The sequence below is a fragment of the Conger conger genome, chromosome 7 (genome assembly GCF_963514075.1).
Source record: "Conger conger chromosome 7, fConCon1.1, whole genome shotgun sequence".
Lineage (NCBI taxonomy): Eukaryota > Metazoa > Chordata > Actinopteri > Anguilliformes > Congridae > Conger > Conger conger.
The window spans coordinates 12991150-13005583 of NC_083766.1; the positions used below are offsets into that span (position 1 = coordinate 12991150).

General features: G+C 41.6%; 2 protein-coding genes across 3 annotated transcripts; both read right to left on the minus strand.

Moving 5' to 3' along the window:
* Window positions 1-1670: 1670 nt before the first annotated feature.
* On the minus strand, window positions 1671-9637 carry amer1 (APC membrane recruitment protein 1). The gene is made up of 2 exons (XM_061248627.1): window positions 9511-9637; window positions 1671-7791 (listed from the first exon to the last, which is right to left on the minus strand). Exon 2 carries the CDS (start codon window positions 7694-7696, stop codon window positions 4319-4321), a length of 3378 nt encoding a protein of 1125 aa, XP_061104611.1. The 5' UTR covers window positions 7697-7791; window positions 9511-9637; the 3' UTR covers window positions 1671-4318.
* A 561-nt stretch (window positions 9638-10198) lies between these two features.
* asb12a (ankyrin repeat and SOCS box-containing 12a) lies at window positions 10199-12345 on the minus strand. 2 transcript variants are annotated; one of them, XM_061249922.1, is made up of 3 exons: window positions 12203-12345; window positions 10868-11632; window positions 10199-10720 (listed from the first exon to the last, which is right to left on the minus strand). In XM_061249922.1, exons 2-3 carry the CDS (start codon window positions 11625-11627, stop codon window positions 10563-10565), a joined length of 918 nt encoding a protein of 305 aa, XP_061105906.1. In that variant the 5' UTR covers window positions 11628-11632; window positions 12203-12345; the 3' UTR covers window positions 10199-10562. The 2 variants fall into 2 exon arrangements, with proteins under 2 accessions (XP_061105906.1, XP_061105907.1); XM_061249923.1 differs by having other exon boundaries at window positions 10868-11635; window positions 12203-12338.
* Window positions 12346-14434: the final 2089 nt, after the last annotated feature.

The window sequence follows — 14434 nt, forward strand, 5'->3', positions numbered from 1 at the left end:
CTGGACTCAGTTAGTTATTCCCACCAACTGAGTGGTATCAGTTGAAATGAACATGCAATTCCAATGCACAACAATGCATTACATTACATTAATGGCATTTGGCAGATGCTCTTATCCAGAGTGAGGCAAAGTTGATTAGACTAAGCAGGAGACAATCCTCACCTGGAGCAATGCAGGGTTAAGAGCCTTGCTTAAGGGCCCAACGGCTGTGTGGCTACACCGGGGATCGAACCAGTGACCTTGTGGGTCCCAGTCATGTACCTTGACCACTACGCTACAGGCATCTGGAGAGGGTTTTAAAAAACTACATGGTGGTAAGAGAAACTACATTACAAAATTTGTTCTGATGAAGGCTTGGTATGGCTGAAACGATTCACTGTTTTTGAATTAGAATGCTCCAAAGTTAATGTTTTATCAAGTGTATCCACTGTAATGATGCAAATATACGGGGTTACTGTAGCTAAATCAATCAACAAATCTAAATATCTCCATCATTCATTCACTATTACCGAGTATTATATGAATGTCCCAAGAGAACTTTCAGTTGGTCAAATGTTTTGCTTACAAGTTACAACTTAGCTAGCTTCCAACGTATCGCTTATGGGGAATTGTCAGAGGTTCTTTACAAAAATTTCTCAACATTAGGTCATGTTGTTCAGACTGATCCTCTGAAGCTTTTAAAGTAATTGTGATGTAATTGCAGAGTATAGGATTGTACACAAATTCCATATATTTCCAGTATGACGCGAGAATGCATTGCTATATACCAGGGACGGGCAACTCCAGTCCTGGAGGGCCAGTGTGTATGCAGGATTTTGCTACCACCAGTTACCCTGGCTCAATCAGCTAATTAGCCATATGCACAATGTCTGATTCACTTGCAAATTAGAGCACAATAAAATGGTACAATACAAGAAGATTTATCGGCAGCTGTTTCACAGAATGTAGCTAAAAATGACAGATCATGTAAATGATTGGGCGAATTAAATAAGAGCAGAAGTTGGTCTGAAATTCAGGAAGAGAAACAGCCATCATTGCCCATCACTGCAATACACTGTCAGGAAAGCAAGTGAGCAGTGAAGGAAAAAATGGGGCCAGTTTTGTATAACAGGAGATAATAGAGAGCAGGGAAAATTCTCATGGTTGTCATGGTAACCCGCTGATTCAGGGTTGAGGGCTTTTCTGTTTGTAATGTATCAGAAAGAGGATAAATCCAGCTGTTTGGAAAAGCAGACTAAAGCCCCAGGTGTTGCTATACCAATCTGAGCACTGCAAGTCACGGTCACCACAATAAAATTAGAAAGAATCACTGTGATTTCAGCTCCTGGTGGCATTGCCCTTGTCACTCATCTAAATCCCCCAAAGCATATTTTTATTTGGTCAAAAAATGCCTAATTAAACCACAATAGACAAACAAAATCTAGATGATACTGAAATGCAAAGCTTTGCAGAATATTGGGAACCAAAAATGAGTGGAAATTCCAGGACAGACTAGTTTCAAATACAAATTTGAAATATGGCAACTCTTTATGAATTGAAAAACATGAAAATACAGCTCTCTGAGAGTTTAACAAACAACAACTATAAATGTCCATCAATTTCAGTTTTCAGTTGTTATATTTCTAGGGAATTGGGCAAATTGATAAAATTGTCAGAAAGATTAACAGAAGTTTCATATGCATTGTTTAAAGTTTATTTTGACAGCTTGTAACACAATGTCTGTCGCCACAATAGCATCAGACAAAGAAGAAGACATAAGTGAAAAACATTTGTGAACAAAGCATGACAAAATAATTCAGACAATACACTAAAATGTTCTTTAAAAAAATAAAAATAAAACAAAACAATTATTACAAACATGAAAGAAACCTAAAACAAAACCGATGTTTCTCTACGAATCATGTCACTACGCTGTCACGATCAATGGCACTTCATATCCACTAAGAATGTAGACTTCAACTCTGGAAAATTGCATACATGACAGTATGATTTATGGTGACTCAATTCAAAGTGAGAATGTAAATCTGATAAAGAACTGAATTAAGGAAATTTGTGAATATTAAATTGCAGTCTCAAAACTACCATTTCCATTTACTTTCAATGTAACAATATATTTCACAAATCACCAACATATTCAAGTTTCAATGAAGAAACAATATCACAAGAATCAAACCTTTTTTTAACATGAGGTTGGTTGTTTTACCTCTTCAAAAGTGTCATCGAATGATTGTATGAACTAGCGTTCTTTGGTTACCAACTAGGACTTGGTACCAAAAGGCAGACAGCTGGTCACAGACCAGGCTTCAGCAGCAGTCCGTCAAACAGGACCACAAATAAAATGAATACAAATGACTGATATGGATGAGGACCTTCCATTTCAGATGGCAGGAGACGAGGGCACATTCTTTGTTCAAACGTAGTTTCAGAGTCAGGACAGGGTGAACAACAAAACAAAGCACACACCATCAACAGTGAGCAATGAGCATTAAAGACAATAGGACACTTTACACGAAACAAAGGAATAGCTAGTGTTTCACTCGTATGTGAGCACAACATTGAAAAGGCACTTGAGTGCACACCAACTTTTGTCCTAATCTGCCCATTTGTTATAGGAAATCACATGCTGAATTGTGTCGAAAGGTTCTAGCAGCATCCCAAAGTGTGGTATACACCAATATCAAACAATTGACTTTGAAGCAAGCTATTCAAAGCATTTTTTTTTTTTTCATCAAGAGGGGAAATTCTTTCCCCATTTTAATTTGGGATTAGGAGCTTCAACAAATTCCCTGGCCTTCGTTAAACTATGCCTAAGGACCACAGCAGTTGACACTGGAACGGAATGGATACTACAGGGGGATGGAACGGTAGATTTGAAAGATTTCTTGTAAGTGCTTAGAGATCCAGATTAATCTGTGTTTAGAATGCATTTTGTACTTGTATGTGGCCGTCTCTAGCCAAAGGCTTTCAGGAAAGCATTTAACATCTCTCTGGAAATATGTTGTGACTTTATATGAAAGAGTAAGCCATGTTTTACATGACATCTAAATGTCATGCATGCTTTGGGCTACACATCAAAGCATTTATACACAAGGCACAAAACAGCACATGACTTTGTCAAGGAAGCGGTATCGAAACATTTAAGATGTAGGTTTTTTTACCCCTCATTTAGGGTACACATTTATATGTTGACTGGCTTAAACGGAAGCTTAGTAGTAATATTTAATGCACAACAACGGTTGTATTCAGCATACTGAAACTAAGCACAGTGGCATAAAAAATTAATTATCCACAAATAGTTATGTATGTGTGCATCCCTGATACTGGGCACAGAAGATTCCATCACAAACAAGCAAAGCAATGAAAAAACAGTAGTTTAGTAGGTTTCGATCCTACTTTGGGTCACAGCCCAAAAACCACCTGCTGCACGTCTTCACAGCATTGTATACTCATGTACACATGGAAATGACCTTTTTTTTTTTTTTCTTTTCCCAATCATACTCACTGCTAAACTATGCAAAGGGGAACAATGTGAAAAAAGAATAGTTGTAAACATTAAAAACAATGTAAAGAACCAAGATGCATCCAGCAGCCACCATACAAACATAAGAACCATATCATGTGAGAGGAGCACACTGAACTTAGTCCCATTCATCCAGTGAGCCATTTCAAGACACATCCTTTCAAATGTCCTGCAGCGTTGACTGTTGATCTGTGCCCGAGAGTGGAGAAGATAGTGGCTGTGACTTTAAGCCAGGTCATCTTAAAGATTGGAAAAACAGATGCTCTCATCCTATACAATGTTTCCAGTACCTTCCAGAATGAGGCAAAAGAGAAGTTTCTTTCCAGGAAAACCTTTTTCCTCCAACAAATACTAGCTTATCAAGTAAATATATATATAAAAAAAGTAAAATTCTTTTTCCTAAACACATTTCTTACTTCTATAAATAATAAGTAACTCTTATAGCTCTTAGAGCTATACAATTTTAAACTACATTTTGACAAAAGAGCATGATACGGAGTTATGAGGCTTAACTACAGAACAGCTTTGATCGATGCAGCATGGCACCTCATGATTAGGTTTTGAGATATAATTTTTAAGTTCATGAGGTGAGCTGGCAGCATTCACAAACTACATACAAAAGTGTCACATTTTTGCCATATACTGTATAGGATAAAAAGAAAGCTACTAGGCCAGCAATTAAGTTATTGGTGAAGTAAACATCCAGCAAGGTGTCTTTGGTGGCATGTGAGATGACAAAATTGGCTACATACAAATTTAACTAAAAATACTAAAAGCCTTGTGTTCAGAGGGTGCAGACTACGTAGTGTGTTTGTTACATTCAGCAGACAATGCCCCATCAACCACTTTTCTTCCTTTAACAAGTTCTCGGTGTTCCTGAAAGATGGCTGCTTTTGATGCGCCACTAGTGTCAGAGTGAAAATGAGGCATCCCCTGGGTGACCCCTATGGGTTTGACCTTAGCATGCAGATTGGACGATTCAGAGTACTGTGTTGAGGCATAATTCACGAAGTACAACGCACTCCGGTCATCTGAGGCATGATGGGTTCTGTCACACGAGCTCTCTCTGGATCCCCCGGTTAAAGTGTGCTGGGGTTGAGAGCCACAGTCTCCAGACCTCAAGGGCAGATGGGACGGTCTAGTCAAGTGCCCGGGGCTCTGTGGTGTAGGATTACAGGCCCCACAGTCTTCCACCTCAGGCTTTGAAATCGAGGTTCTGGGTTTACGGCTGGGAGTGCGATTATCTGGCTCAGCCTCAAGTGGTCCTGTGAGGCCACATGTTGGCTTTGGTCTTTCCTTCCGAGCAGGAACGAGACCCTGCCCCTGGCACACTCTCCTCCCATCTGCTGGAGAAAGTGGAAAGGACACGACAGGCTCTTGTTGCCGTGATGCAGCCGTGAGGTTTCTGGTTATCTCTGAGCCAGCTGAGTGCCCGGTCCGTCTGCTGTGGAGGGATGATGCCCGCTTGGTGTCCCTCTCCATTCTCTGGGGTAGAATCGGAGAGGGACTAACCTTGGACTGTCCTAGATACATGCCACCCAGCTCAAACTCCAGACTGTCAGTGTCCAGGGACCTGCTTCTCCTATTTAAAGACAGTGGGACTGGCATGGGTTGATTGACCCTGGTGAGGCTAAGGTGCCGTGGGAGACTAGCAACTCCCCAGGTGTTCCCGAGAAACATAGCCTGGTCATAGAAGTCAAACATTTTATCACATTCAGCAAAAGCATCCTTCTGCAGGTAGCTTTCATCAAAAGCTTCATGGGGTGACACAATATCCTCGTCCGTCACCATGTTTATTTGGCGATTGCATTCTCCATCATCCTCCATGTCCACAATGTCAAATGTGACCATAGCTGGAAGTGAATCTAAATTCTGGGCAAAAGAAGAGCTGGACTCTGAACCTTCCAGACCATCGGACAAACTGCTGAAGAGCTGGGAATGCTTCGTGAAATCCACCAAGGCTTGGGAAAAGCAAACAGTATGGTTGTGCTCTGCTTCAGGCTCTTCTTTGCTTGAGCATACATTTTTGTTCTCAATCAAAATGGCCCTTTGCTCGCCTTGTTCCTCATACTCTTGTAATGGTTGTGACGTCTTGGAGATACATGTGCCGCAAACTGCTTCAACAGCATCTATGTGCAGAGCTTTGTCATGCTTCTTCTGACTGCTCCCTCCATTGCAAGGGGCAGCCTCTGCTGGACTTCCTTCAAGACTGTGTGCTCTCTGTTGCATGCCGTTTTTTCCTTTTTGGCTTTCTGATTGTGAAATAACCCGATCTTCTTTGAGACTGAGTTGATGCTGTTTTTTAAGTTTGGGGACACACTCAGTAAGGCTTTTTTCAGGGTAGAATCTGCCCTTTCCCAACACAATGGACTCCTTTGGTGCTTTCTGCATGCTTTGCAGTTCGCAGCAGAGAAGGTCCCGTTGGATTTTTGTTAAACGGGCCTCCTCAGTTTCCATCAGACCCGTTTTGTGACTGAAAGCAGGGTGTAATTTCGCGTCACTGCTCTCCAGCGTGACCCCCAAAAATTCCAATGGATCTGGGGTAGGTGGCTGTGTCTCTAAGGAGGACTCGTGTTGAAGGGAGGGACTCATAAGACTGTCATCTGCCTCAAACAACTCGTAAAGTGCATCGCCACTGTAACTATCCCTCGGCAGTCTCTCACTTCCTAACCCGCCAACTCTGTCTCCGTCCTCATCAGGCCCTGGGGTGGTGGAATCGTAGTAACCCTCATCGCTGTTGGGGACCGACTCCTGCTGGTCACTTTGGGGGGTCAGTGCATCCCCAGGTGTGAGGCAACCATCCACAACAGCACGAGGGAAGGTGGAACTTCTGGTAACTTCCATCTCAGAAGAGACCATACCTGCTGTTAGGCACCCACCTTGCTCCGTAAGATCTGACTGTTGGCTGGCGGTGTAGCAAACATCTGCTTTACCTTCATCTTCCCACAAGCCCTGGAGATAATCACCATCAACCTCGTTCGGGGTGGCCATTTCTTCCCCACCACCCTGGTAAGTGACATAGCAAGAGCTCCTTTTTCCAGCATTACGACTCCTTTCCCCTGAGACGGTGCTTTCAGCAACACTGTCATCATCTTGGTCTGCGATGATGTCTCCACAGCCAGTGAGCGAGTCAAAACTCTTCAAGGAAGCCACATCCCCAAAAATGTAGTTGAGCTGATCCGAGGAGTGAAGAGAAGGCTGGTCGTTATCCGTGCAGCCTAGTTTCATGCTGGGTGGATATGTGAACTCGGAGTTCGAGCAAAGAGCTTCATTGTTTGCCTTCAGGATTCCAGTCCGCTGCTCCACATCGCTGACTGCTTCTCTCAAAATCCAACCTTGCTTCAAATGTTCACTGTCCCCTTTGATTAGGGCAATATCATTTTCAGATAAAGCTTTATCCTTAATACATTCATGGGTAATGATAAAACCATCTTTGACCTTTAATACAGGCACATTGGGTTCTGCTAAACTATCCACATGTTTGGAATCAGGCTGATCAATGCCTGGCTGACAGGCAGGCACCAAGTCTTTTGAGATGTCAACAGACATTTCAAATGTCTCGCTTTTCTCAGATTCTACATTTTTACTTTTTCGGTGACGCCGGATGCTGCTGAACAGCCCTTTCAACCCCCTCTTTGAACGGGGTAAGGACAGAGCGGGTTTGTCGACAGAGAGTTTGTGATCGCCGGCCTCCAAAGAGAGCGTGTGGGATGACTCCCCTTTGGGAAAATCTGTCCTTTTCCCAGGGTCATTCATGGAATGCGCGCTCACAGAGCTGGTCAGGGTTTTACCGACAGATCCCTTTTGCCTGTGGTACTCAAAGTCCCCGGCTGTGACGCACCCGGCGCCTCTGCCATCATCCCAAGCCAACCTGTTGATGCAGTCATGTGTTTTGCTCTTGCTTATTCCCTTTTTGGAAGACCCCTTCCCTTGGCTTTTGTTTTTACCTCCAAAGAAGCTGGGCAAGGAGCAAATGCTCTTGCGGCCCCCGAAGAGCTTGAAGGCAGTCTTCCTCAGCCTCCCGGGTGGCTGCGGCTCAGGAGGACTTGATTCAGGGGACTCGGACGGAGGCTCCGCTGCAGGCTGCAGGGCCTCGCTCCCCCTAGCTGTCTCCTCACAGCCATCAGACAAAGGCTTTGTTTTACTTGCCAGCTCACTTCCTCTGCTCGGCTCCATGGCAACGCTGTCTATTGGAGGATGCGCTCAAGAGTGAACATGGCTGAAAACACTGCTGTCGGGGTCTCCTTCGAAACCACAAGATGACATCATTTCTGAAATTCAAACAAAGGAAAACAAACAATCAGGTCGTGAACAATGAGGCTATGAAATCTGTTTCTCAGAAAACTGTTTATATTGCATGGATGATTCAACAGATCCATCTGAAAGTTATTTGCCTGAGCAACATTCACTTCTAACAAGCTTAAGGAAACAAAAATAAACAAGCGTATAAAAATGTATCAGATTACGATAGAAAACAATTATATAGTCCCTAAATCAAAGAAAGCTGCAGCAAAAGTACCAATATGTAAAAATGCAACATCAAACAAGTCCTTGTCTCACTACCATTCTATATCTCGTACAATGATGCCATCGGCATTGAACAGGTGCTAATGACACCAGAAACTAGTGATCCATTCCTAATGCACCTTTCCCTGAAACTTCCAGGAACAATTACTTTCAACAAATACAATTATTATATATATTTTAATATACAACACAACGTTATGGGGTGTACAGGAATCAGACAATTAATGTGCACTACAGAATTGTCAACATGTTTTATAGATCACCTCTATAAAGAAAAACGTACAGTGGCACACATTCTAAAATTAAAAGGTGTATTTTCGCTGAAGTATTGAATCCATCCCTGTACCTCTGAACTACTGCCTGAAGGATCGAAAACATTCCCTGGTTAGTCCGATCATATGGCGGATCTTAATAAAGCGGGTGGTGGCCACAGCGCGAGTATGAGAGATAAACCTAAAATGTAAATTAATCTCTTTTCTATTGTCTTTTACACGTAAATAAATACATTATAACGTTACTTAAATTAACATCACTGCTGTTTCTGTAGTGTGCGTTCACGTTAATTACATGAGCAGGTCGACCAGCTGGTGATGCAGCACTATTCTGAAGTGGTCGCAGAAATGGGGAGTGCAAGCACTTTGCCATTCCCATTCGTAACCTTGACAGCCAAATATGGCGAGACCGTTCTTATCTAGAATTCATTATTTTTGTTTCGATCTCACTCATACCGCAGTTTAGGGAATGTGCATAGCCCTAGCACCAAGCATTGCACACTTTGTGTCTGTAGTTATTAAATAATGAGTAGCAATCGGATTGTTGAATAAAGATAGGACATTGCGGTGTAGAACCAAAAAATATTCAATAGAGGACACATCCAAACAGAGGAACATTCTGTTCAATCTGTAAGGGAAAGTCGAGCAACAGTGTAGACAAACCTGTACAGCAGACTGGGCTCTGGTTCACAGATACTCGACAGCGTTGCACATACGTTCATATAGCTAGAAATAGCTTACATCGAAACTGATGTTAACAAGTTAATTTGGTAGCAATTTAACATGTGCAAGGTTAGTTGCAGACTAACCAGCACAACCAAAGTGTAACATTACACCTTAACGTTACTGCAAAAACCGCTAACTAGCCACCATCTGGGCCTACTGTCTGAGTATCATCAGTATGTCGCTAGCTTGCTAGCACATCTTCAACATATTCTCCAACAAATGAAGTGGAGTGCAGTGGTGCTAGGCTGAAATGTTTGCGTTAAATCTAAATCATTGGCAAAGCATTCGTTTAAAATAGCGGTTATACAATAAAGTCCATTGAAGTTAACGTTATTTTCAAAGGAAGGTCAGCTACCTAGCTAGCTAGCTATAATGCATAGGGAACTTAGCTAGCTATGTCATTCTGTTGTTTTGGTAGATAAAGCTTCGAAAATCATTAAGCGATGAGAAAATTAATTGTCTCACCTTCTTATCAGCAATATCCCTTAAGGTGGAACCAAAATGTTTAAACGCTACTAAGTTGTACCGGCTCAATCAGATCCACTTTGTTCTGCAGATTCAGCCTTCTGTTTAGGTAATGCAACTCGGTGACAAGCAACATAGCTACTGGCGGCACTAGTAGTACAAACTTGGGAGGAGCGATACGGGGAATTTGAGTGATGAGAAACGGTCCAATTGACAAGCAGAAAATGTAATGTTGTAGCCTGATCAACGTATGAGTAGGTGGAGCCAGAGTACCAGATATTGCTCAAATAGACATTGAAATCATCACAAACTTTTTCAGTGTTGGCTGATTCATTTTCACGCTGCACACCGTCTGTCGATTGATTTCGCACATTTTGTGCTAATATAACACTCATAATCATTAGCAGACGTCACCGTGGTGTTTTCAAGTAATTACTTTAACTCTTGATAAATAATGGGTTGGCACACATCGTGTAGCCTAATACAAATAAATAAAATAAATGCCGCACAGATTTAGGCGTTACTTGCATGCTCATTCTATGGGGTGCAAGACTATTCATTTCAGCACAATAAGTTAAAAGTTTTTCCACAAATAGGCTTAAGCAACATATCAAATGATTGCTACTATGACTAATAATAATAACAACAAGAATAATAATAGAGGGAAATAAACGATGTAAAGCCGACATTTGATGACAGCACTTTATTGAACCATGAATGGTTCCATTTATGAGAGAAGCTTGGCTAGCATGTATTATGAAGTGCTGTGACATTGTGAAATGCCTCAAAATAAGCATAGTACTCGATTCTGCTCCAGTCCTCTAGAGCAGTGAGAGATGGACAATAATCTTCTTGATGTTTTCCATTATTGAACAATGATGAAAATATATAAACCAAAATGCTGCAAAGAGATTATGCTTGGAAATAAAATACAAATTTGACTAATAAAATAAAGTAAAATCACTGAAGATATACCACTGTCCTCTAAGTGTCACATTATCCACATTGTAAACTGATAATATTGTCTAAAAAGGCACAGTCACACACTTAAGTCAGAATGTTAAGCTTCTTGAAGGTGTTGTTCTGTAAGTCAAGAAGTTCTTCAGGACTGGTGGTATTTCCAGGTCATCAATAAAATGCATTTTGTTGATCTTTTTCTGGTGCATTCGAATAGCAAGTCGACACTGTGACATCAGGGATTTTGGACAACCTTCAATGGAGAAAAACAGAGCAGAGTTTGGATTAACCATTATTTAATGAGATAAATAAGACTGGTTGCTTACAATTCAGAATTTAAGGAGCCATCACATTAAGAGACAGGTTTACACATTGTATGCACAACAGGAAGCATAATCACCTCTTTCCTTCAGTAAGAGTTCTACTGCTTCATTCTGTTTTGTAGATTTTTCTATGATGAGAGTGGGAAGGTAAACATTTGCCCCAAAGTCTATCAGGAGCTGTACGTACTCCACACCACAGCCATGTCTCAGGCACATCTCCATCACCGTCTTGGGCTGCTTGATCCTCCTGAAGAGTTTCTCATCAGTGCAGTTGTAATTGGGATCAGCCCCATGGAGAAGCAGGACCTTGAAACAGTCCAAGTGTCCATACACTGCTGACAGATAGAGTGGTCCGCTGGAGACTGAGGCATTGGAAGCCCACAGCAGAACCTTTGACCGTGCATTGACCTCTGCACCGTGCTGCAGGAGCTCTTTCAAGATTTCCACATCCCCCTCCCGTGCTGCAGTGAGCACAGGAGAGCAGTTGTTGTACATGCTGCCATTGGGGTTGGCTCCTGCCTTGAGCAGAGCCAAGACACAACTTAGATACTTCCCACTGACAGCTGTGAAAAGAGGGGTCTGCGCTTTCACATCCAGGCTGTCCACCTCCGCGCCATGGGCCAGAAGGACCTCCATACACCGGAGGTGACCCCGAGATGCAGCCATCCGTAAAGGCGTACCCGGAATCCCCCAGCCACTCCTGCTGTTGATGAACTTCCTGTACCTATCCTGGGAGAGTAGACTGGCCAGGAGTTTGTCATCGTCTTTGAACACTGCTTGGTTGAGTAGTCGGCTTTCACCGTTGTCCTCTCCGTCCTCGCGTTTTGTATGCAGCATGAAAACTACTTGGGAAAATGTTATTGTTAGTAAACGTATTTACAATATGTAGGCTAACGCTTATCTTGAGGTTTTCCTTCATGTAGACTACGCTTCTCGATTAATGTTGAACAACGTTATAATACACATTCCGCAAAAAAATAAAATCATGATTTGATGTCTTGATAAATAACCATATCGATTTTCATTTAAAGAAGTTATTTAATAGTTCTAAGGTGGACTACTTAACGGCTAGCTAACGTTACTTAATATAAAATATATGCAGCACAACCGCGCAGTTAGATAGGTACGCATATAGCTTGTTGACATGTCACAAAAGCAATACGCTGCAGGCTAACAGACGAATAAGATTCTGCAATATTTAAACCAAGTCGACTAACTGACACAAGCGCACTGAATAAACTACTCCAAATCGACACCTCAGACATTGAAGCTTGATATACAGCTATCTGCAGTTCGTCTCCAGCTATTAAAGCTAGAAAACTGGCTTCTTAATGCATTTGCCTCATCGTCCGGGTCACTGCTTCATTTTAATACAATGGCAGATAGATTCAGCTTCTACAAAGATCACTTACCTTAATAAGAAGACGTTACGATTATATTAGATTCCGAAATTTCATAACTAGCGTTTGTTGGCTTAAACACCGCATAAGCTACTGTAAAAGCCTTCCTTCCGCTCACATCACAACCCTTCACTGACAAGTGATTGGCTGTAAATGTGCTGTATGGTCTGTGATTGACATTCAATTGTCCAATTGACACGTAGATTAAGAGCTTTTAGCCAATGAGAAATAGGTTTACCCAGATAGTCTTGGGGCCGTTCCTGTCGTCCTTTGAAGTTAGATGACGTAATTAAGAGACTATCAAAGCCAGGCATTCGCTCGTTTCTTTTCGTCCATATTTTAAAATGTATTGCTTTGCTAGCAGCACACACATACTCACACTCCCTGAGCACATTATTAGGTTTTTATTATTATTATTATTATTATTATTATTATTGGTCTTCTGCTGTAGCCTATCCACTTAGAGGTTTGACGCGTTGTGTGTTCAGAGATGCTCTTCTGCATACCACTGTTGTAATGAGTCACCTTCATGTCAGTTTTGCCCAGTCTGGCCCTTCTCCTCTGACATCTCATTAACACAGTTTTGCCTCCAGAACTGCTGCTCACTGGATGTTTTTTGTTTTTCACACCATTCTCTGCAAACTCTAGAGACTGTTGTGCGTGAAAATCCTTGGAGATAATTTCTGTGATACTCAAACCACCCTGTCTGGTACCAACAATCATTCCAAGTCACAAAAATCACATTTTTTCCCCCATTCTGTCATTTGACCTGAAAAACAGCTTAACTTCTTGACCATGTTTGCATGCTTGTATGCCTTTAGTTGCTGCCACATAATTGGCTGATTAAATATTTGCATTAGCAAACTGGTATACAGGCCTACCTAATAAAGTGCTCACTGAGCATGTATATATGGGCAGTTCCACAGTGATGTCAACCTTAGCATGAAAAAATAAACATACTGAGTAAGTTACCAATTAAACCTATTTTTGTCCCAAAAAGTAGACTGTGACCATTTTGAAATCTGATCAAATGTAGGTTAACAATGGGAAGATGCTTAGAAATTGATTTATTAGTCGCATTACCATTGAAATCAATGCTATTTCGCGGCCAACTTGAAAACATTCAAAACCATTTCAGATGGTTTTCTCAATGTCAAACTGACATTCAGAACCATTTCAGATAACAATAAATGTGTTATGATAAAATTTGATTGGGAAGTAGGCATTTCAGACATGTGACATACATAACACTGGTATCTCCTCAAAAAAATCAAGACGAAGATAACAGTGCATCCGGAAAGTATTCACAGCGCTTCACTTTTCCCACATTTTGTTATGTTACAGCCTTATTCCAAAATGGTATAAATTCATTTTTTTCCTCAAAATTCTACACACAACACCCCATAATGACAACATGAAAGAAGTTTTTGAAATTTTTGCAAATTTATTAAAAATAAAAAACTAAGAAATCACATGTACATAAGTATTCACAGCCTTTGCTCAATACTTTGTTGATGCACCTTTGGCAGCAATTACAGCCTCAAGTCTTTTTGAATATGATGCCACAAGCTTGGCACACCTATCTTTGGGCAGTTTCGCCCATTCCTCTTTGCAGCACCTCTCAAGCTCCATCAGGGATGGGGAGCGTCGGTGCACAGCCATTTTCAGATCTCTCCAGAGATGTTCAATCAGATTCAAGTCTGGGCTCTGGCTGGGCCACTCAAGGACATTCACAGAGTTGTCCTGAAGCCACTCCTTTGATATCTTGGCTGTGAGCTTAGGGTCGTTGTCCTGCTGAAAGATGAACCGTCGCCCCAGTCTGAGGTCAAGAGCGCTCTGGAGCAGGTTTTCATCCAGGATGTCTCTGTACATTGCTGCATTCATCTTTCCCTCAATCCAGACTAGTCTCCCAGTTCCTGTCGCTGAAAAACATCCCCACAGCATGATGCTGCCAACACCATGCTTCACTGTTGGGATGGTATTGGCCAGGTGATGAGCGGTGCCTGGTTTCCTCCAAACATGACACCTGGCATTCACGCCAAAGAGTTCAATCTTTGTTTTCTATTTTTAAAAATTTGCAAAAATCTCAAAAAACCTTTTTTCATGTTGTCATTATGGAGTATTGTGTGTAGAATTTGGAGGGAAAAAATGAATTTAATCAATTTTGGAATAAGGCTGTAACATAACAAAATGTGGAAGAAGTGAAGCCTCCTACATTACATTGATCAAACTTTCTGCATTAGA